This window comes from Nothoprocta perdicaria, unplaced genomic scaffold, assembly GCF_003342845.1.
Source record: "Nothoprocta perdicaria isolate Ctin4 unplaced genomic scaffold, notPer1 scaffold_138, whole genome shotgun sequence".
Lineage (NCBI taxonomy): Eukaryota > Metazoa > Chordata > Aves > Tinamiformes > Tinamidae > Nothoprocta > Nothoprocta perdicaria.
The window spans coordinates 1,907,204-1,931,437 of record NW_020454516.1 but is presented as its reverse complement, the minus strand read 5'-3'; the positions used below and the strand labels follow the sequence as shown (position 1 = coordinate 1,931,437).

At 44.7% G+C, this 24,234-nt stretch overlaps 1 protein-coding gene across 3 annotated transcripts in view; it reads right to left on the bottom strand.

Annotated features, from left to right (window-relative positions):
• Positions 1-4,687, bottom strand: part of GPCPD1 (glycerophosphocholine phosphodiesterase 1) — a 39,564-nt gene extending 34,877 nt beyond the window's left edge. Inside the window, exons 1-3 of one of the 3 annotated variants that reach the window (XM_026033963.1) lie at positions 4,644-4,687; positions 3,633-3,748; positions 685-770 (exon numbers count right to left, since the gene is read on the bottom strand). In XM_026033963.1, coding sequence (XP_025889748.1) covers positions 685-733 — 49 coding nt within the window. In that variant the 5' untranslated portion in view covers positions 734-770; positions 3,633-3,748; positions 4,644-4,687. Of the gene's footprint in view, positions 1-684; positions 775-3,632; positions 3,802-4,643 lie in introns of those variants that run through there. The other 2 variants (XM_026033964.1, XM_026033967.1) reach the window with 2 other exon arrangements.
• Positions 4,688-24,234: the final 19,547 nt, after the last annotated feature.

Here is a 24,234-nt window from a genome sequence, read left to right as displayed (position 1 = left end):
TTGTACTAAAGGACTTAAACTTTGCAGGACTTTTTATCAAAAAAGTCACTGAGACTTACAGCTTAATAATTTATTTTTAATATCCATTTATGTAAGTGAAAAATCCTGCTACTACATTAGGCAGAAGTAAAATACGATAGTCAAAATTTCATGCTTCAGGATGTGGCATAACCAATATATGATAAAATTTGAAAAGAAATCCAAATTATGAGCAGACAACTAACAGGAGCTTCTGAAATACATTAGATATAATATTGATTTTGTATCCTTTCTTTCCCTAACTCACTGTAAAGATCGTATTTCTCCTTGGTCAGAGAATTTTCAACTGGAATGCAGAGAGAATTAAAACAAACACATCAATACATACCCAACTATCTAGCATATTCTTTCTCATTAGGTAGATTTTATTAGACATCAAATAATTTTAAAACAATCATAATTATTTCATAGCTACAATCAAAATCTGTAACTTGTGAAATTGGCGTTTGAAAATACAGTGGCGTCCAGAATTCATTCTCTGATCTTGATTTTCAAATTTCCACATGCAGGTTCTTAATTAATGCATTTTACAATGACCTGTCAGTTCAAGTATCAAAATGAATGTTCCTTTCCCCTTAATAAAATAGCAAAGACAGTCTTTAAACATTCTCCTGTTCAGTCTTGTTCTAGTTCTACTATACAAACCTGTCACAGATGGTCCTCTTACTTCAAAAGTGACTTGAGAAGGGGTCATATTTGCAGAATTTTTGTCTTAGCAAAGCTGAAGTCTCCTATAGTGGAGGAAAAAGATATTTCAGAAATAACACACTACATCTGATACTGTCCTAAATGAGAGAAAAATTAACTTCAACCACTCACAGGGAAGGACACAACTAGCGCTGTTACTGTTCACGCAAGCGGTACAACAGAAAGCTATTTAATTCCAGCAGCTGCCCCAGAAAACAGCATCCAGCTGCAGAGGACTCTGTCACAACACTAGCACAAGAAAAGACTACTAAATTACATAGTACATTCAAGTATAATATGCAGCATTCATCAGTCATAAGCTGAGATTTTTCAAAAGCTCTCTGTTTTGACTTTGCTCCCAAGGAAGCCACTGGAAGTGTTCTTGTAAAGCAAAAGATTATCAAACATGATATAAGATTACGAGCTTTGGCAAGCAATAATTTCTAACTGTTTCCCCATGCTAGTCTTAGGCCTTATCTTCAATACAATAATGCTGCAGACAAGCTGTGCTATCTTAAAGACACAGAAGAGAGTTCCAGCATTGAAAGAAAAAGAGCAAGAACCTATGGAGGATGTGTCAGATGATTTATACATCACTTTCAACTCTGCTTTCCTACCCAGGCTTCCACCCTTTCAAAAACGACCACAGCAGGACTAACTATATCCCCTGCTGTTGCACACAGAGAAGAGTTGTTGGACTGGACTGTCCTCACCTCAGTTTTATACCCTCCTGCAAAACACTACAACCTGATTTTAAAAAGCTAGCAGGATCCCACTCTCCACATCTCAGCAGAAACACTACTAATGTAAAATATAATTATGTATATTACTTACGAAAGTAGTAGTGGTAGTCATAGCAGAGTTGAAAGACATCATAACAGACCTGATGCTTCGAGACTAATGAGCATCACGCAAGTACATTCATTTAGACTTGAACAATTTTTACTTATTATATGCAGAATTAACTTTGTAAAGCTCTTGATCCTTTTTTTCCCCCTCATACTAGTGAGGTTTTAAACCAAGAAGGTAGCTTTTTTATTACTATTATTCAGGATAGCACAAAAATATTGTTTACTTCAGTACAATGTTAATCAGCAATTCTTTGGAGGAAATGCTGATAATAATGAAATGAAGAATGGATGGCGGTAGGAAGCAATCTGCTCTGCTCTAGATATATCTACCCACCTACTACAAGCTTTTGTCTTCCAAAATTGCTACCAAAGAGGCCAATAAAAATCAAACAGGAGAAAGGGAATGGAGAAGGATAAGGAAGAACATCGAAATAAGCTGATAATCCTCATTCATTCTGAACAATCAGAAAGAAAGCTAAGATCTGAAGTTTGAACAACTACAATTTTTTCATCCTTTTCCTCTTCCCTTCTTCCTTGTCTCTGAAACTTGTTTTCTAATAATTGTTCTCTTTACATTTCTTTTCCTCTCATTTTTCTCCCTCTCCCTCCAAGTGGAATGACTCTTCGGGGGGAAAAGGGGATCAACAAAAGGTAGCAATGTAGATATTTCTAGTCATTATCCTCATTGCATACACAATAATATTGTTGTAAATAATAAAAATCCCGAAGTACTGGAAATAAGTACACTTTATAAACTTTCTAAGGGAATACACTCCCTCTGTGAGCTTTGCCATATTTCTGTGCTACTGTGGTTGTGTGTGTGTTAACAGCGACACGTTCTGCTACTTATTTTTGACAGCTATTTACAGGTACAGAAGCTTAAAACATGGCTTTTTTTTCAGTCCTGAAAATAAAATCTGTCTTTCATGTCACTATGACATGAAAATCTCAGTTAAAAGCACAGAATCTAAACCATTAATATACATCTGTGACAACACATAAGAGTTCAGGGTCCTGACTGTGTTAGCTGACAGTCCACTTTAAAGACAGCTTTTGAGCTAAACAGGGCCAAAGGGAAGAAGAAGGCAAGTGACTTGCCAAAATCAATGGAGCAAGTAAACAATAGCAGGTAAACAATAGCTGAAGCCTAAATGCAGTTCCCCGAATCAAGATGTGGCTCTTGCCATGCAAGAGCTACTTCCAGTGCTGATGCTAAGTGAGTCTCAAAAATAAACTTGGTGAAAAATAGCATGTCTATCTTACCATAATATAATTAACTACCAGTTCATTTCCCCCCAAAAAATCCGAAACTCTGGTCTGAAATCTTTAAAGCTCATTCTTTAAAGCTTGAAAAAAAAAAAAACTGTGCACCTCCTTTTAAGACATTTGTGGGCTTCTCTTAAATGACTGACAAAGGAGTATTACATTTTCCATGTAACAGTATTTAATTGTTAGGATATGTTAACAAACTCCCTTTGCAAGTTCTCAATATTCTGCTTAAAAGCATCCTTTACCTCCAAGACCTCTCTGCCTTCCCAGAACATATGTACCAAAACAAGAAAAACTGCAGATTAGACAGCTTAACTCAGGCATGGTTTTAATAGAACTGCAGCTACAGATCCTGTTCTTAAATAAGCTTCATGCCAACACAAGCATTCACATTCAGCTCCAAAATACTACCCTTTGCTTTAAAGAAACTTCTCTTCTAGGAGAGCAACATACATAAACAAACATAGAGCACAACAGAAACAATACACAAATACACAGCAAGTACATTTTAGTGCAAGTTTGCTTTTTGTTAATAAATCAAAACTGTACCGTGTATTATCATGCACATGTAAAACATTCTGTACTTTCTCAATGATCCAAAAATGCTTTAGGAAAAAATGCAGAACTTTAACTATCGAGTTACTGATGGAGTCCTGGGGAAAGGGGATATTTTAATTCCCAGAAGGAGCTGGCAGGAAAACCTAGACTAAATCTGTAAGTCCTCTGACCAGTAGGTGTCAGACAATCTTTAAAACTCTATTTTTTCAGATCAGCAATACTGCTTACCGAAGGAGGTGACAAAGAACAAAGTCCTCCACTCCTCACACCTGTAAAGATGGACTGTTCCAAAGAACATAAAGGATCCTCAGCTCAGAGAAGTCATAGTTCTATATTCAGGGGAGCTAGAACAAGTTAGAATATTTATTTTAGAAATAGTAAGTGTTTCCTGGTCAGCAAGTATTAGCAAATTCAACTGAGTAGATTTACTAACTAGAAGCCCTTACATTGTTTTAAAACAGCTTTCAGGTTCAAAATATGAAAACTGAATTCACATCCTTTGTAACTACATGTGTCCAAACATAAGCCTGGAGTGCAAACAACTGCCCCTTCTCTATATGTTCTACTTCCTTCCATCGATCAGTTTTTATGTAGTACAGCTCATTTCTTATGAAAGCTGGCAAAAAGCACTTTAAATTTCAGTCATTTCTCCACAGGAGAGCTCTTACCCAGGTAGATGTTCACACCATGGTATCAACTCTTAACTAAAAAAAGTGCTTCTCCACCTAGATTGCTTCTACAGCAAAACAGGACCCTTTCCTCAGTGCCACAGTTCAACCCTCTCGCATTTGCAAAGCAGCTCCTCACCTTTAACAGCTTCTGGAGGCGTCCCAAGGAGGTGCTGGCAGCACAGCAGGAGCGCTTAGAATGGGAACTGGAGGCTGTCCTGACCTGCCTTTAAAAGCTTGGTCCAGAAAACCCTGCCCATCAATCAGCCTGCACTGGACAGCATGGGCTGTTGAGCGAGGCTTTCAGAGTGGGGAAATCACACTGCATAGTGTGAAGGGTTGCATGCAGTTCTGGTTCTCTAGACACAAGACAAGGCCTCCTTGTGGCTTTAGATGGGAGGAAAAATAACCAGGAATCTTGCAATTTCAGAAATCGACTTGCTTGCCTTTGTACATCCTATCCTGTAAACCTTTCCTTTCCCAATTTGCTCCTGCCATGGACATCCTAAGGAGTATAAAGGTGGCGTGAGGTAATGTACTCCCCTAAAAAAGCAGGTACCCCAGCTCTCACCTCCTGATTCTAGAAAGGCATTTCTAGAAGATGCAAGCAGACAACTGTGGGGCATTAAAGGCACTTGGAAGAAAAGAAGGAAAAAAGACACTTAGTGGTGTTTCCGTCTTAACACATCCAACGATAAACGTATGATAAAGTTTTTCTCCACAGTTTTTCTCTACAAACGGGAGAAAAAAAAAGTTAGGATCATGGATGGCGAAGATCATGGAAACTTGTGTATCTATCTACATTTTCACTATTTTTATTTCTCTAAACTTTTCAATAAACTTAGACCTACATGCTTTACCAATCCTGGAATTCAATAACCTAGCTTTCAGAATACTGAACAGATTTTAGACTCACGGAAATTCACAGCATTCAAAAAGCCAAGTGACGTGCTGACACTCAATGCAAGTGACATTATTAACACCAACTTAGACAGGTTTGCAACGCTCTGATTTCTAATGCTCTAAGGACAAAGCCTGAGACAGGCCTCAAGTACAATGTGACAGTCACTTCCACTGCAGACACTTAGAAGCCTTAAATATTACAGGTCTTCAAGTTTCAGGCGGGAATCACTTCTAAAAGTTAATCTGCTCTCAGGCACTTTGCACTCTTTACAGAAAATTTACTAGCAAAAGGCAACTAAACTAAAATCTGAATGAAAATTTGACATCATTAACTGTGATTTGAGCAAAAGGGCTGCAGAATGGGTGGATTTGTTTACCAATGCAAAGAAAATAAGGCATTCATATCTACTGAGGAAAGCAAGGGAAGACAAAGAAATTCCCTTGTGGAAAGTTTACAGTAGTTACAAACAAGTTCCCTAGTTAACAAACTAGGGAATTAGTTTGTAGTTACTGTAAAACTGTAGTTACTGTAAAATTCCCACTGGGAAGTAGGAAGATTTCAACTGATAGAGATCAGAATTCAAAACAAAAAAAATCACTTTAGAGAAAGAATAAAATATTATTCCTCCAATACACACTGGGTTCATAGTTTTGTATGTCCTATTATATCCGGGATACCTTAATGTGAACTAAGCTTAATTTACATCTCTGGGAGTTCAGAGATCCAGATCATATGAAATTCTGACCTTTTGCATGGATTTTATCTGTTGAGAATAACAAGTATGTGGCACCATGCTGACGAGAAAGCGAGAAGAAGCAGACTTGCACTGAAATGCTCCATCTCTTAAAACAAACAAGAAGCTGATAAATTATTAGTAGAAATTTCTGATGTAAAACCAACAACCTAAAACTTCCTTGGATAACATTCTGTTTAGGGATGATTTGACAACATGGAACACACGCTTTACAGTGCTTGCCAAAGGATAATTTAAATGGGTCAGGATTTTTTCAGAGAAATTCAGGTACTTAAGAGTTTTCCAGAGATACTTAAAAAGCACCTTTTCAAAAGTGCTTATATAAACAACTCCATTAAAATTAAGAGTTAGATATCTAGGTGCTGTAATTTTCCCATTGTGCATTTCAGTATCTTCAGACATCTGGTCCCTAATATAGAAATATTTCTAGCCACTGTACCACTAAATTTGCCTAGCTGTCACAGAAAAATAACAGATGATCTTTGCACAGGCACTTCCATACTGTTAGCACACATTTCATCAGCAACCACGGTGCAGATTACTGGTATTGCAAGAAGTAAACATATGCTCAGTTATTTCCAAATATCACAACAATTTTCATATATAAAGGTCAAAAGGGCAGGAACTAGGACACTGCAGTGTTTTTACTTGGAGATTCCTTATTTTGAGCAGACATTTTCCACCTTAAAGGTACAGACACATGAGACTTACCAAGGAGAGGTCTGATCCCTGTCTGAAGCAGGGGACAGCACGGCAGTTGCAGCCAAGTTATGTGACACGAGAGTGCCCAGCAGCTGATCAGGGGCCCTGTGGCTTCCTGTCACTTCCCTTGGGAAGCAAACATGCATTGCGGGAGAAAGCACCCTACTTACATTTTGCCTTCTTAGAAGCTGTTCTATACACACCAATAGCACTTGGTGCCATGCAGAACAAAGCAAAGATACAAGCCTAACTACAGGAGAATACTGCTTTAAGACAGGTTTTGTCATCTTGCTCACAAAATTAGAATCTCAAGCTTGAAATATCAAGTTACGCTACTGCAGAATTCACCTTTAGCATTTAAGTGGTATCTATTCAAATCTGATTAAATGTAAATGCAGAATACTTTCTGCTGCTGTTGATGCTTGCAACAAGCTCCCAGAGTATCATGTACATCTGAAGTGGCAAAATAGATACTTAATAAAAATAAGTAACAACGGTTGAGAGAACTTGGATTTTAGAAGGTCAGAGGATATGCTTTGGAGGACATTCAACTGTAGGAGAATTTTTAGAAACAGCATTACAGGTCTGACTTTTTCTTTTTCACCTGAAAAACTGGAAGGTGCTCCCCCTCCTTCCCCCTTCTGGACTGCACTAGAAAGCACGATCACAAATCCTCTCTTATACTGCATTGCAGCATTAACACTGGACCGAAAACAAACTTGCATACCGTATCTGGACATGCTCCTCTGATCCAAAGGCAGGAATGGTTGTTGACAATTAAGAAAAAGCAACACCAGAGCACTGTTTCTGAAACATTAGGACATTGTAATGTAGGAAAAAAAAATCTTTAAGAATGTATCATCAGTATGATCCTTAGCTACCTCTTTGCAAGACCAACGCAGCCCCTGCAACCAAATGCAATATCCATATCCACTACGCTGAGTAACCTGTAATGCATCTGCTTTGTTTTAAATGGTGACAATTAAATGTTACTTTAAGAAGTTCTTAAAGCCACGTACAAGCAGTGGGCTCCTTTGCCATAGCTATTTCACAACAGCCCTGGAGACAAAGTTCTTGCAAAAGTCAGGCTGGGACATATTTCCCTGCACACCAAAACAGCCTTTTGGTTTTGTTTTCTTTCTTTGATGAAATTCTCTTCACTATTAGTACACGCCTGAGAAGGCATTAACCAAGCAGTAATTTAGCTCTCTGTGATCATTCTAACCATAGCTTCTCATCTTGAAATGACATGGGCAAATAAAGTGCATAATGTCCCCCACAGACCTCAGCTCACAAAACAACAACTTTTTAAAGATTTTCTCAAAGCTTGCAACCATTTTATTGTTCAACTCACAGAGATCTTTACCGAAAGACTAATTATGGGCTAATTTACTTGAGTAGCGCCTATTCAAGACAGATGTTGTTTCTTTTGGGGGGATTTCGGGTACTTCCTATAGATGTTAGCAACAGGAGTAGAGGAGAAAATAATCTATGGAGGGGAAAAAGATCTCATATGATGTAATTTCGCTCACCAGCTATTTCAATCTAACGTTTGGTCTTGAAATATTCTGAGGGCTGATCTCCACCTAACAGTGCCACAAAGCACTGAAACACGTAACGGCCCGCAAGACAAGCACCTGACGGACTAGAAAACACGAAAAAAAAACAAGAAAAGGAATCTCCGCCTCCGGCAGCGGTCGGGTCAGGAAGCGGATAACGCCGCCGCCCCCGGCTCGCCGCCCTCCGCCGCGCCCCCGGCGGCCCGCACTGACCTGCGGGAGCGCCGCTCCCGGCCCGCTTTGTTCCGAGGGCGGTATCGACCGCTGCCGCCGGGCCCCGCCGCCCGAGCCGCTCAACGGCCGCCTCAGAGCGCGGCAGGGGAGGGGGCGGCGCGCCCGCCAACCGGTTCCAACCGCCCCCGGCCGAACCGGGGCGGAGGCGGGGCGTGCCGGGGGAAGGGAGGGGCCGCGTGACGTCGCCTCTCCGCGGCCCCGCCTCCTTCGCAGCCTCGGCCAATAGGAGATCACGAAGGGCGGGGGGGCGGCACCAGTTCTTCGAAAGCCTCGTTGGGGCGGGGCTTGGAGGGGCGGGGCCGTCGAGGGGCTGAGGCGACGGTAAGGGGCGCTGAGGGGGCGCGGGCGCCCGTGGCCTGAGGCGGGCGGGTACGGGACAGCGGCACAGACCCCTCCCCCGGTCTCCCGAGGACAAAGCGCCACCTCCCGGTACCGGCCCCCGCCGCGCCCCCGGCGGCCTCGCTCCGCCCCGCGGGCGGCTCGCACTGACCTGGGGCAGCGCCGCGGCCGGGCCGCGTTGTGCGCGAGGGCGCCGCGGGCGCTTCCGCCCGCCGGACCCGCTCCTCCCGCCGCCGGCTCCGCGCCCGGCGCCCAACGGCCGCCTCAGAGCGCGGCAGGGGAGGGGGCGGCGCGGCCGCCAACTGGTTCCAACCGCCCCCGGCGTAACGGGCGGGGGGGGGCGGGGCCACGGGGCGCCCCGCCTCCTCGCCGCGGCCAATAGGAGCAGAGCAGGAAGGGCTGGGGGGAGGCCGCGCTGTTTCCTCGAAAGCCCCGTCTGGCTCTGGGGGCGGGGCTTTGAGGGGGCGGGGCTTTGAGGGGGCGGGGCTTTGAGGGGGCGGGGCGGGCGCGAGCCCAGGGGCCTCCCGGGGACACTGACCGGAGGGGGGGGCGGGTCGGGGACAAGGGGCTCTTACCTTCCCAAAACTCGCCTTTCTGAGGGGAAAAAGGAGGCTGCTGTGGGGATTGACCCTGTGAAGTGAAGGGAAAAAGCGTTTCCTCCTTTTTTTTCTTGTTCCCGAGGGAGCTTCCGCGCGGCAGAGCTGCGGCCCTGTTGGCATTCCCGTGGCCTCGGTATCGATAGTAATAACGGGTCTGTATAAACAGCTCGCTGTGGAACCCGCTCCTGCTTTGGGTAACGCGCGTCCCTTGGCCAGGAAGGCCTCGTCCGCGGCGTGGGAGCAGCTTGTGCCAAAGCCAAAGGCACAGGAGGAATTCCCGCCGGGAAGCAGGAGCGGCGGCTGGCCACAGCGCCTGTCCGATCCTGTTAGACAGAGCAGTGAGCGGCTGCGGTTCTGGGATCATCAAACCTAAGTAAACGTCAGCGAGCGCTTCTGCAGCTTGGAGCAGCCGTGAGCTAACGAAGGAAGGAACTTCATTAAAAAAAAACACCAAAAATACACAAAATAGCAGGTAATTTGAAAAGTAGTTACCTGCTCTGCTCATTTTTAAAACTTATTAGTCGAGGGGATTGCTTTAAAGCTAAATTGAGCGTTTTCAAAACCACTTTGATGTGTTGACTATTTGGCCTTCGATATAGTGCCAAAATCATGTCATAAAACCATTATTTTTTTCTTCAGAATTAGGTGTAACGTGTTTGTTCTATCAGCCCTAGTGTTTGTCCCAATTAGTATTCAGTCCAAAGTGTTACTGCATTTACTATGAAAACTCATTCTAGCCAAAAACCTGCAATTTCAGGCCTAATTGGATTCAAGAAATATTAATGCATATTTGCTCCATTATAGCAAATATCTCCCCACTGCTTCGCTAAGATTAGAGAAGCTATTGCAGTCAGCTCCATTTAATCTCTTTAGGGAATTCTTTTCTTCTTGCACACTTTGTGCTTGATTTCAGCTAAAAGCTGACATCAATCAAATAAAGCACTCAATAAGCCATTTTTAAACTCTTCAGGTATCTTAAGATGGTATATGTTTATTCACTTGAAAATAATTTTAATAGGAAGCTCTGTGCGTTAAGAGAAATAGCTGATTCTAAACAGCAAAATTTGCTATGGCAGCTTTCAAAGACTTGCTTGAAAGGTAGGAGTTTGCTACAGACAAAATGTGAGATAGTTTTCATTCTGCAATTTATAAGAATTTTCGAAGGGAAGAGATGTTTGTTTGTTTAGTTTGCTTGTATGATTCTCTTCTGTAAACCATGTTATGACTGCATCTGTGTCTGTCTTATTTACTTACATTTTAGGCATGAGGCAGCCTCCTACCCTGACTGTGCTCTGCCTCAGCCTGCGAGCTCCCCCACCTTGCTTTGCTCTCCAGCCTTTCAGGCAAATGCAATTTTAATAACTGTTCCCGTAAGTCATTGCACTGCTGTACCACTTGGACTTAGAAAATAAAGCGAAATGAGGTAATTAAGAACTGTGATTAAGTCTGAGTTCAGCATAAACTACAGCAAATGGGGAGATGGTAAGATAAGAAATACTAGGAAATACTCTGCTTAGGCTTAACCTGAAGTAGACACCCAAAAACCCTAATTAAGCTTGCCTGTGAACTCCTCTGTTTTCCCCAAGGAGTGAATTCAATATGGTCAGGCCAGATAAGTCCACGCTCTGCTATGACACAGCAGATAAGTCTCAGCTTCTCCTTGAGATGATATGAAAGTGTACAGTCGTTAGCACATATCGATGAGCTCAGAGATCCTTCTGCAAAGCTCTTTCCAAAAAGAGCTCGCTTGCAAACCTATCTTGAGATGACCCTAGGAATTTCCTTTGAGGTTTTGTGTGCCCTTCTCTGTCTGCTTCTCTAGCCAATGTCAAAATTGCAGGATGTCCCTCTAAATCAATCTTCATTTGCACTCTCAGTAGTTAAAAAGATCATGGAAAACAGCTTTTTCCTCCCCAAAATACATGCTGTTTCGTCCTCTGTATCTTGTGTTATCAGTTTCAGGGAGCTGCTGCCTCTGCCAGCAGTGCTTGCCACTGATACGCTGCATGCATTTTGATGGCATAAAATAAGGACAGTGCTGGAATAAAGGAAGGACTTGATTTCCTGCAGTGGTTCTGGCTCTGGTGTGTTATTGTGAATAAAAATAGCCTGTAAAATTACGTAGCTGGCTGTATATTATCTTCAGGCACCTTGTTAGAAATCGCACTTGCTCTTAAGTTTTTGTTCACTTGTTCTTGAAAATACTCAGCCTTTCCTCTGGTACTGAGACTCTTGCCTATCCGGTGTGAAATCTGTAGTTTACTGACCCTAAAGTCAAGTGAAACTAAACGACTGGAGAGCATCAAGCAAAAATAAAAAATGCTACAGTTAGGTGGTAAAAGCCTTTCGGGGTCAAGGAGAGTGATTAGGAGGGACTGTTGTACAGTGGCTGTTTTTTCGTAACTACAAGCTGATTTACTTTGCCCTGTGAACCAGCAGGAATCTCAGCTTCCATAGCAGAAAAATGTAAAAGGCAGAAAAAGCTGTGGACAGAGGGGAGGAATGCTGCTCTGGAATTTCAAAAACTCCAATTTCTCTCCAAGCAGAGCAGAGAAATGCCTAGTATAAAGTCTAAGTGGGTTGGTAACAGGTGCTAATACAGTACTGCAGAAATAAGATTTGAATTAAAATAAAATGTCTTGTAATCTGGTCGCAGAGACAGCCTTCACAATTTACTTTTTTGATCTAAGCTGTCTGAGGGTTTCTGAAATGGAAAGAGTGTCAGATTTGTTCTTTATAGAGATTCTTCACAATGACACCAGGCATTTGTATAAAACGGTCCTTATAACCGTGTTCTTACAATCTCCTTCAGGTTGTTTCTGAAATTGCACCCAAGACTTCCCGTGCTTCTTTCGAAGAAAAGAATGGTGCCAGTTGTGGAGGATAACACAGACCGTGTGGGCTTTTCATGCGTGCAACAGGAGCCCCTGTCCCAGCACGAGGAGATGCTCAGCTCCCTGTGACCACAGGCAGGTACAATTCCTACATCCCCATGCTGATGGAGATATTTATGCTTTATCTCAGCCTCAGTTTTTGATGTGAAAGTCTTCGAAAGCACAGACATGAGTCTCCATGAATGGTATTTCCTCTATTTTAATGCTTATTAAAGAGATACCAGGTTCTCCCTGGGGCAAGCAAGGTTTAGGCTGAAGAGAAACTAAGGATGTCTCTGGCCTAAGCCAGTCCAACATCTGGCAGCCTCCGTCTGGCTTTACTACACCTGTTCTTGCATTCTTGCCCACCTTTGTTTGTTCTGGTCCTTGTCTGGCCTTTCACTGACCCATTCCAGTTCCCTAAGCCGTCAGAAAGCTTTTGATTATTTTTTTTTAGGTGAGATTTGTGCTGGTTTGGTGGGCTGAAACAACTCCAAGCCAGGCTAGATGAAGCTTAGAGCTGGCTGGGCACAAGGGTGCATCAGCAGCCAGAAGTTAAATCTGTCTCAGCTGCCAGGGAAGTGCTTGCTAGGGATGATGAAGCTGCAGGAAAAGCAGCTCACAGGCAGGTTTATTACTTGAGTCTTAAAATAGGGGTAGACATTGGTGAGTGACCTCAAATAGGACTTTCGTTTGGAAACAGACTGTGTATCGGTTGCTTTGCACTTGTTCTGTACTGCAAACTGTCTGTCACGCTTGACAGATGGCTCTTGCAAGCAGAAGGAGCCCATTAAATTGATTAAAATTTAATGTAAATGAATTAAAAATGACCCAAACAAGGTTTTTAAGGCTAATAAGCTACAAAGCAGAAAAGCTGTAGGAGCAATCCTGAATCGCATTCTGCTTGCTAGTGGGAAATAAGAGGTTCCATCTTCTAACTTACGAGAAAGGAAGGAAATAGGGAAGCCTGTAACCTTAAAGAAAACAATGTCACTTGTTTTGCAAGTACGGATATACTGGCGAGTAGGTGTTATGACAGCTGTGTCTGGCAGTGCTCTTCAGTGGCTGTTTTCATATAAAGCTGTTCCAAAGCTTGCCATTTACATTTCCATAAAGGCTTTAAACATTAATTAAGAACAAGCCCCATGAAAATGCGAGATGGTTGATAAAAATGACACACCATACAACCAGACAACGCATAACCTTTTATAACAACAGCAGAAACTGGTTTATCAAGTTCATCTCGGACATTTAAAGGGCAAATAAACTTTCAAAACAGTGCAAATCCCTTGGAACACTATCTGCTTTTCTCACCAGAAAGGAAAAAAGAAAAGTTGCAGGCCTAAAGTGACAGCAAAATAAAGGTGTGGGGCTGTGAATGCCCTTTCCTGTGATGCACAGAGGAGCACTGCAAGGCAGCTGAAAGAGGTGGAGGCTGAAAGAGGCCAAGGTGTGCAGAGGACGGGCTGATCCCACTGCGTGCCGGGTGGTCTGGATGAAGCCCTGGACAGGCCACAGAGGAGTGATTATCTGCAACACGCAGGGCTCTTTGGTCTGTGTGGGCAGCTCTGCTTGCAGGATGGCAGCCCTGGAGCTGCTGCTCCTGCTCCACGTGGCCCCTCAGGACCTGACCCAGGGCAAGGGGAGGGATGGGGGGAAATATGGGTGAAAATCATGGGTGGGAAAGGCTCACGGTGCAAACGTGGTGTGGCCATTAGCCACCTGAAGACCTGAGTAGCATGAGTTACACAAAAAGCTTATTCAGACAGAAAATACTTTTTTGTCCTTTATGCAGCACTGGTTTGCAATGTTACACCTCACCTTTCTGCAAGCTGTGAGACCTCCCATCACTTTGAAGGGTGCTAATCTGGGGCTCCCTACCAATTTCGCTGCCAGTTACTTCCCGCAGAGACTCTGTGTTGCAGAGAGGGAGGCTGCTCCATGAACAACACTCACCTACTTCCAGTCTTCAAAATCTGCCAGTGCTAAATTATGGGCAGTTGTGCATTGCATCAGAGTCTTTTATGTTCTTAAAGTACATTTTAAAGGCATGAGTTGTAAAATGAATTCTTGATCACACAGATGATCTATTTTAGTTTTAATGGCAAGCCTGTAGCATTTCCCTTTTGTGTTCCAGAACAAGATGCATCTATAATTATTTCTGCTGTTTTCCTTCCGAGTACTACTCCACTAATAATTATACCCCTTAAAAATCTAACCAATTTTTAAAATATTAAAGACAAAACAGTGTTCCAGCATGCTTGGGACTCGTTAAGATAAATTGTAGGAAGGGATCACACATCACCAGAAGGACGTTTTGTAGACTAAGCATTCCCATATTTATCTAGTGGATGAGTGGCTTGACACAGGGAACAGGAGTGTACGGGATCTTTGGGCAGCCTTCACATTTTGGGTCAGGCTTTAGTCCAGCTCTGCTGGGGTTCTTCGTGTGGGAGGAGTCCAGCTGGTTTGGGGCATGTTAAAAGGCATCTCCAGAATCCCATTCTTTCACCCAAAGTCTGAATTACTGGAAGTAGTGATTTGCACAAAATGAGCCTATTCAAGAACAGGGAACACCCTGGCCTCTCTTAAGTGTTTTATTGGCTTCCTAATCCCTTTCTCCCACTGATCTCCTGTAAAAGACCCTGAACCAAGCCAAGGGTTGGGCTGAATTAAATTATAGTAGTTGAAAAGATTTTAAATGAACTGTAGCTTAACATCATCTTCTTGAACACAGTTCCTGTGCCTAGCCATGGTCACCTCTAGCTGCAAAGCTGAGACAAAGGTTTGTTTATGTCTTCAAACCCTCGGAAAGGACAGGAGGGAACGATCCAATTAAAACATGAATGGAAAACCAACAATTAAAAAGAAAAATTAAAAAAAAAAAAGAAAAGATTTTTCCTTTTCCAAAGAAAAAGCACTGGAAAAGTTGCAATTAAAAGCAAAAGCAAGGGGAACTGACCTTGGTATTACAGCTACTTGGCCTCTTATTTCCTGTTTACTTATGTGTACTCCGACTTGTTTTGAAACATGCTCCAAACCTTGAATATTTTCTAATCTACGTAAAATTGCGGCTTGTTTTGTCAAATAGCTTTACATGCAACACATGTTTTTGCGCAAAGGCATATCCTTTTTCTTGTTAAAAGATGTATTTTAGAAAACACTGCAGCAGCAAACGCAGGATTTTTTTTTTTTAAATTCATACAGTTGCGCAAAATGACTGCACAGCTCAGAAATGTTTATATGCTTATGGAGTTAAAACATTATTTTAAAGGAGTGTTAAATATAAAAAAGGATGATACTGTTATGAGTGGTTGCATGTTGAGGCTTTCTTTGAGGCTTTCCCTCAGTGGCCACACGGATGAGGTCTCTGTCTTCTGCCTTGGCTGCCCATTGCAGGAATCCTCACTCATTAATCACAATCACAGAATGGTTGAGGTTGGAAGGGACCTCTAGAGATCATCCAGTCCAACCCTTCTGCTCCAGCAGGGACACCCAGAGCACAGGGTGCCCAGTAGCATCCAGGTGGGTTTAGAAGACCTCCAGAGAAGGAGACTCCACAGCCTCCCTGGGCAGCCTGTGCCAGGGCTCTGGCACCCTCACAGTAAGGAAGTTCTTCCTCATATGGAGATGGATCTGCCTGGGTTTCAAGATCCTGAAGGTCCTGGCACCTCGGTGCTGAAGCTCCTGGATGGATCCAAATGTATTGGATATAGCCCTGTAAAACCAGGTGAAAAAAATAACATATACTACATGAAAAGCAAGATGAGCACTCGCTGAGGAGATAGTGGACAAAATGATTTCTGCAGAATAACAGTGGGTTTTGGCAACAATTTTACGTCACGGAGCTTCAGTGACATTGTCACTTTGTTTGCCCAGCAGAGATAGGGCACAGCCTCAGCCTTGGCTTTCTGGACATCAGCTTATGTTTAAAACCATGGCTTTGCAGTAAGTACAGCTTTGCTTGTAAACTCAGGAAGCAACACTGTGACTCACGGCCATCCCGGCATCATTATCTGCCTGTTTCTGACCATTAATTAATGTCTCTAATATCTCACTCTGTTTACTCTGCGCCCTATCTCAGGACTTCATCCTGCAGCCTTTACTCACGTCGTGATCTTTGTTTTCAGCAGAACTGTTTGTATGATTGAGGATTATTCACATCAATAAATTATTAACTGGAGAGCACGTGTACGAGTCCCCTGCAAGTCCTGTGCTCAGCAGCTCTCAGCTCCTGAGGTAATTAGTTACTTGCTAATGGCCTGATTCAGCATCGATTACACTTCAGTATTGTGGTCCTTCGTCTTCTAAGACAACAAGATGACTTCTCCACTGAATGCCTCTTTCCTGGAAGATGGAGATTGGAAAAATTGAGAGAAGAAGGGGCTCTTTGCTTGTTATTTGGCATATTCTTAGCTTGTTATTTGGCATACTCTTAGCTTTTTGCTGAATCCTGGATCTTTATGCTTTGGTAGCACTCCACAGTGCCTTCAGAGGAAGCGGTGGCAGCTTCTGCAGGGTTGTACCTAGCACCCTGGGGCCCTTGCTCACGTGCACGTGTCATCAATGCATAGTCACCCTTTCTCCGTAGCAACAGAACTGACACCGTGTTTTCGAGAGGACCACAGCAAAGACAACAGGAAGTTACGGAGCCGCCTGTTTACTTGGCTGTGTCTTCCCCACAAGACGCAACCCCGCAGCCCTGCCCTTCTCCTGCTGCAACATCCGACTGCCTAAAGCAGCTTCCAGCCCTTTCCCGGGAAGTGCCCGCGAGCCTGGAGCGTGCGCCTTGTTCCATGAGCAGGCTTGAGTCCCTTGGTCAATACTGCAGAGGGCTGGTGATGAGTTCATGCCAGCGGCTCCGCGGTCACGCGCTGGCCCGGCACACCCGCCGGCGCCGCGATAACGTGCAGAAGCACTGAGCAAATACACGGCCTCGCTTCACAGTGTTGCACCGTGCCCGGCGTCAAGGATGAAACTGCCTTTGGAGGAGTGGAGCTGTGCTCTGCTGGGCGCCCGTTTTAAAGGAACGTGGGGACACGGCAGCAGATGTGGGAAGTGGAGGGGTTGGGCACGAGCCAGAGCTCTGACACCGCAAGGACTGGCCGCTTTGGGAAAACCAGGCAGAACTAAGTGAGCCCTTCTTTTCCCCAAGACAAAAGATGCAAGAAACAGTTAAATCTAAATTTAACACTAGCATAAGCCACGTTATTTGTGATGAATGCAAAAAGTAGAAACAACCTCTCCTTTCTTAGACCTTAACTCCATATATTCCAATGTTTGGATGCCTGATATCCCAACTTGCAAACTGCATAAGCATACACTGGTTTATGAGCAGCAAAGTATTTTTATAGCAGCTGATTGTATTTGAAAAGCAAGAGGAAGCAGTTACCATTGCTCGTATCAGCCATCCCCTTGCAACTACTGTGCAACCATGCCCTTGGATAATCAGTATTTTATAATAAGCTGCATTTTTTCCTCCTAAAATGTCTCAGCTTTGTGTCTTGTCTTTGTTCTAGTGTGAAAACCTTGCACAAAGGCAGAGAAAATCTTGTAAGTTGGGAAACAGTTAAAGTAATGTGATTGTTTGGAAGCAGCTGTGTTTTTCTTTAATCTTATTCATATTGCAGTGAATAGACGTGGCATTATTTGCCTGGACACAAAATGCCAGGGAATATTTTGCACTGCTAAATTATAGGCAGCATTATAATAGCACTGTCTGGGATAAGGATAATGAAAGAAGCTTCCCATAACGTTCAAAATTTGCCTATCTTGGCAGTTGTCTTGCTTGAGATCTTCAGTTCCTCCTCATGCATCCGAAGCATGAAATACCTGGTCACATCCTAGATTCACTTGAGAGGAAATAAGTAGCTTTTATCTCAGTGCATTTTTAATAAACTGATCAGCTAAACACATTGCTTTTTGGCCAGCAGAGTGGCACAGGGTCACCCAAAACTGGGAGCAGCTTCTCAGCTACCTATCACCAAGCAGGAGCTGCAAAGCCTATGCCAGGTGAGTGGTATTAGCTAGGGGCTCCTTGAGTTCCCTGCATGGATAGTCCCAGGATTTGGGCCTGCAATCAGATTCACGCAATGAGGAAGGCAGTAGACAACAAAGATCTGTGATGAAGAAGGAGGCTAAAGTTTATACAAGGAACACAAAGCAAAGCAAAAACCTCCTTTGTTTTTTTGTGGTCTGCTTACCCATGTTCAGAGTTCAGCTGCAAGCAGCTGAGGGCTAAAATTACAACAAGATCATTCACTTGACTTCAGTTTTCCAAAGCTGTGGTGAAAGTTGAGGCACTAAATTACAAGGCCACACGTAACCTCAGCTACTTCTTCTTGATGTTCCTGCCGCACAGAACAAAGGCAAGTATATTTATAAAACAGGTTTTGTTCACCCTGAAGGGTGTTTTCTAAGCATAAGCCCTCTGGCCTAAGAAAATACCTACTGCCTGATGTGCTCCCTTCACTTCAGAAAGGAATTAAACCTCTGACCCGCTTATGTGGAAAAAGGGAGAAGCCAGTTAGGGGGCTTCTAGCACCAAAAATCACCTGGAGTGTAATGTGCCTGGCCTCAATGTAAAGTCCTCCCATGCAGCACCCAGCACTTGAATTAGCAGCTTTGATGAAGTTAATAAACACACAAGAAATAACAAAGGACGTTAAGGTAATTTCAAGACAAACACAATTCTCTCTTCATGAACATCAGTTAGACTGAGCTTAGGAAAAAGCCCCTTTTTGCTCAAATTGAGCTCCCAGTCTGGCCTGAGTCCTCTAGGAAGGTTTTATACATAAGCAAGATACAAAATCCTGAGCTCAAAGTTTATGAAACACTGAATCACTCTCTGGGACCTGACCAAAGCAAACTATGACCTAACAGCTGAGCACCACATCCTTGTTCAGGTCACTCCATGACTCGGGTGCCCTGCACAAAAGCCAAGGTGCACATACCAAATTCTTGCCCTGTAAATCCCAGCCTGATGTTTTGTTGGCAGCCTGGATCGCCTCCTTCCTGCGAGGCTAGAGCTCTACATCCTCGGGATTTGACCAGAAGGCAACCTCTTCCCAGGTGGAAAATAGATGTTTGGACCTTAAATGAATCCTGTTGTTTCAAGGATAGTTCTCAGATCCTTTTACTGCAGGGCAGGGAAAATAATGTGTGTTGTCCTGTTATAAGTTTGCCTGGGGATTTTATTCCCCATGGAGGGAAGGGATACAAGGGGTAACCTTGAAGCCTGTAGGGAAGGGGTGCAGTTCTGGTGTGGAGTTTTTCCATTCTTGGAGATCTTTCCAAGATCTGCCATGCCAAGGTGTGACTGAGCTGCAGCCCTGCTCCAAGCAGGGGCTGGAACCAGAGGCTTCCAGAGGTTCCTTCCAACAAATACTCGCGTGATGGCAGCTCTCCATGGAAAACGAAGAAAACTGGCATCTTGCCTGTGAGCACGAGCTCCAGGAAGACCCAGGGCATGTGGCTTCCTGAGTGCCAAGGCTCAGGGCCTGTGCAGTGGAAGGGAGGTTTCGCTGATGTGTCATGTCTTAGCCTTGACTAATGGCAGACAGAGCTAATACTTGGAATAATTCAGAGAGATAGTCCTGCTTCTGGAGATAGTGTCCAGCTTCTGAATGGAAACAACGCATTGTCTGCATGTCTGGGCGTAGTTTTGACTGCAAAAGGATATTTAGATGGAGTTGAAAAAGGAATGGTTGGTTATTTCATGGCAGAGAAGTGACGGTCTTGAATCATGCTTGAGCATGCTTGGACTCGGGGTTTTAATGCAATTATCATCTTGGACAGGAAAACATGTAAGCAATGTCTCCCTTTACCTTTTTTTTGAGGGGGCTGCTTAATTTAAAGCATGCTAGGCCTTGGAAGCAGGGGTAGAGAGAGCACCACAGAAGCAGCATGTGTTGCTGTGTGAAAATGGTGTTAGTTTTGATTGCAAGGGGATAGAGCATGTCTGGCTTTAAAAGAATGTCACACTCACAAAAAAAGTTATTTCAAAGGAAAAACTTGGATGGTTCCTACATTTCATAGATACCCAAGGGATCTGCATGGGGAACTGCTGTTACTGCTAATGTAAAAATCCCCTGCACTTCGTTTGATTCAGATGCTCCTGAAAGTGCCATTAGCATTAAATAGTCTGGAATTAAGATTGCCTCGTTTTAGGCAAGCACGAATACTGATGTTTTCCCTGCCAAGGGAATGTGAAACTGCAGGAATGAGAGGCAGCTCCTTCCCGCCCCACAAGAGAGAGAAGGTCCCCAGAGGGACCTTATAGCTTTGACTTAAATTTCCCTTCTGGGCAAAGCACCGATGGCAACGAGGCCAGCACTGGAGAAGAAAATACCTCTGTATTCCTAAGTTTGATCTTGGTATCCTTGCTTCTCACAAGATCTGCTGTGGACTTGATGTTTATGTATGGAGGGAGGATAGGCAGGACTTGTTCTGTCACCGCTGCAGACCTCTGACCCCACTGTGTCCAGCACTGAGTTTCCTCCGTGCTTCGCAGGCTTTGGAATACACAGGATCTGAGCAAGACTATTTTCTCATCCTTTCCACGTTCACAGAAGGGATGTTCCCCTGGTATTTTGTTTATTTCTGCCGTTTCGTGCCTATTATTGCCTCTTGGTTCCCTGAGCTTGTGAGAGTCTCATTTAACATCCTTTGCTATGGAAACTTGCCTTAGTGCCAGGGAGCTGCCAGGCAGGTGCCAAGGCAGAACTCAAGTGTGGGAGGGAAGCATCAAGAGACAACATGCTTTAGAGGGAAGTGGGAGGCAGAATTCTGTTCGTGTAAAGTCCACAGCCCACATGAGACTGTTAAATCATATCAGGCTTTCCACCTGGATAGATCTTTCTCAGGTTCCTCTCACTCGGAAATTTTGTTGCCTTAAGTCTTTAAATGTTGTCTTAACGTACCCAAGAAATGGGGAATTTCTCTTTTTCTTGAGGATACTGCAAGGCAAATAAAGCCTGCTCTGCAAACGCTGTCCTCTTGCCCAAACTAGAGCGTGGGGCCTGGGAGTGCAAGGGTGGAAGCAGAGGAAGGGAGGAGGCATCTATTGCTGGAACACTCCATCCTGCAACAATCACGTACATGTCTTGACTTCTCTGAAATGCAACATGCTGTGCTCATGTAAAATAACTGGCTTCACTTCCTACCACTTACAATGAGTTTTTCACATGGGAAGCTGCTTCTGTTTGGCAATCTAGGCTCCCCTGACTGCGAGTTGCTGTGAAATGCATCACAGCATCCTCCTGGGCAAGCTCCGGATGTGTGGGATAGATGAGTGGATGGTGAGATGGACTGAGAACTGGCTGCACGGCAGGGCTCAGAGGGGGGTGATCAGTGGCACTGAGTGCAGTTGGAGGCCTGTGGTTAGTGGTGTCCCCAGGGGTCAGTCCTCGGTCCGGTCCTGTTCTATTTATTCATCAATGACCTGGATGAAGGGACGCAGTGCTCCCTCAGCAAGTTTGCTGATGGTACAGAACTGGGAGGAGTAGCTGATAGCCCTGAGGGCTGTGCCACCATCCAGAGGGACCTGGACAGACTGGACAACTGGGCGGTGAGAAACCTCATGAGGTTCAACAAGGGCAAGTGCAGGGTCCTGCACGTGGGCAGGAGTAACCCCGGACACCAGGACAGGCTGGGGACTGACCTGGAGAGCAGCTCTATCGAGAGGGACCTGGGTGTCGTGGTGGATGACAAGATGACCATGAAGCAGCCGTGTGCCCGGGTGGCCAAGAACGCCAACGGGATCCTGGGGTGCATTAAGAAGAGCGTCTCCAGCAGTCGAGGGAGGTGATCATCCCCCTCTACACAGCCCTGGTGAGGCCACATCTGGAGTACTGCGTCCAGTTCTGGGCTCACAAGTACAAGAGGGATGTGGAGCTGCTGGAGAGAGTCCAGCGCAGGGCTACGAGGATGAGCAGGGGCCTGGAACATCTGCCCTGTGAGCAAAGGCTGAGGGAGCTGGGTCTGTTCAGCCTGGAGAAGAGAAGACTGAGGGGGGACCTGATCAGTGTCTATAAATACCTCAAGGGAGGGAGCGAGGAGGATGGGGCGGCCTCTTCTCAGTGGTGGCCACTGATAGAACTAGAGGAGATGGCCACAAGCTGTTTGAAGCACCAAAAGTTCTGCAGGAACTTAAGGAAACACTTCTTGACAGTGAGGGTGACAGAGCCCTGGCACAGGCTGCCCAGAGAGGCTGTGGAGTCTCCTTCTCTGGAGATCGTCCAAACCCACTTGCCAGAGCCTGTGCCACCTGCTCTGGGTGACCCAGCGTGTGCAGGAGGGTTGGACTAGATGGTCCCTTCCAACCTCAAGGATTGAGGATTGAGGATTGGATTCTATGGAATGGGAGCAGTTGTGGAAATTGAAGGTCTGCAGAGATCTGGTCCTTGCACCTACCCACCACCTTGTGCAGGGCACCAACCTCCTGCACAGCCCTCACTCACAACCGTGGAGCTGATTGAAAGCAATGAGGTACAGGTAGGAGGAGCTCCAGAGTAGCTCTTTCATACTCAATAACACCAAAAAAATGTTGCCTGTATCAATTCTCTAATTATTGCCCTGACAGGACAAATGAACAAAAGTACCTACTTGGCCCGTGCAGGATGAACATGCCTAGACAGGTCTGCCAAAGTAGGCACAAGCCACAGTAAAATGCTGGGTTATGTTTTGTGGGAAAAAAAAAAAATGAAAAAGAAATGTCATGTTTCCAATGATTCTGGAAAATAAAATGTCATAGGCTTTCATGTGGTGAAAGGAAGAACTGGTTGAGCTCTAGTCACTACAAGTGGCACGCGCTGCTGTGTGTGTATCCAGGTTCCAGCTACAGAAAAGCAACATTACTTTCAGTAAGGTGAAGCCGTGGTGCTAGAGTAAAAACAGGTTTTTGTATAGAAACCACCCCAGGCTTGCCTTCTGCACATATCTGTATGTGTGTGTATAGAAATTCATTGAAAAGTTTTGTTTCCATCTGCAAAACTGAGATTTCTGGGGACAGAAAAGGCTTCCCCTTCTGCGCTTTGTGGGGGACAGGGAAGAGGAATTTCTGCAAGAGGAATTTCTGCATTTATGTCAGCATGGCTTAGACTGCCACGTGCACTAGGGCAAGCTGCTGTGATTGAGTTTAAAAAGTGCTGAGGGGACTTAGGCTCACACCACATGTGAGAGCCAGGCCTCAGCCTGGGGAACTGGCGCTGCCCCTGGGTACAACTGAGTAACTAGAGCCTTGGGGTTTCTTATCCTTTATTTCTGAGGTGTCTGTTCCTGTGCCTGCCCGAGCCTGTCCCCTTCTGTGGTCCTGCCAGTTAGCAGAATATAAATGTGTGCAGGATAGCTGCATATCCGGGAGAACATTGAGCGCTGAGGAATGAGATCGTCAAGAGCCTCAAAGCAGAGGTAATCAGCGGGTTTCAACCCATCTCTTAAAAATAGCTGATTTAAAAATACCAGAGGGATTCGCAAGGGCAGCCCCTGAGAAGCAGTTAAGGAGCTTATACCTGGAGGCTGAGTACAAAGAGCAGTGCTCCCTGCTTGATATCTCTGCTCTTAGGCAATAACTAAGTCTGGGGGCCAGAGGGCAGAGCATTTTCCATATCTGCTCACGAGTGGTGTCCAAGGATTTGGGGTTTGGTTGGAGTTGGAGTTTTATGTGGTGAATTCAAGGTCTTTTCCAGCTGACTCAGGAGCACGGTGTTGGAAATGAAAAGGGAAGCAGTGCAGAGGTCTCCCAGGGGTTCTTGGCAAAGACCAAAGCTCACTGCTGCTCCCCAGCTTTGCCAGCACGGAGCGAAAGGCAAGTGTAACCACCCTGAGGGCTGCAGGCCAACCTTGGATTTTGAGGGAATGTGCTTACTTGGACAGAACTCCCAGTTATAGGACAGGAAAGAGCCCAGCAGTGCAGTGAGTCACTGGGGCTAGCGCAGGCAGTCTCGAGCATCAGGGCATTTGCATCGGAAAGAAGCCTTGTGAATAAAGAAGCTGATGTTTCTTTCTACACCTCCATAATATATCAGACACCAGGGAATCCAGGCACAAATCCAGCAGGGAGACAGACTTGTTCCTGTGCTCCTGGGACTATTTACTTCAAGCAAGTCCCAGAAGCAGCCTTGGGAAATTCCCTAAGGACCAAACAGCATGAGAACAAGACAGCTCTTTGAGGGATATTTTTATATATACAGACATATC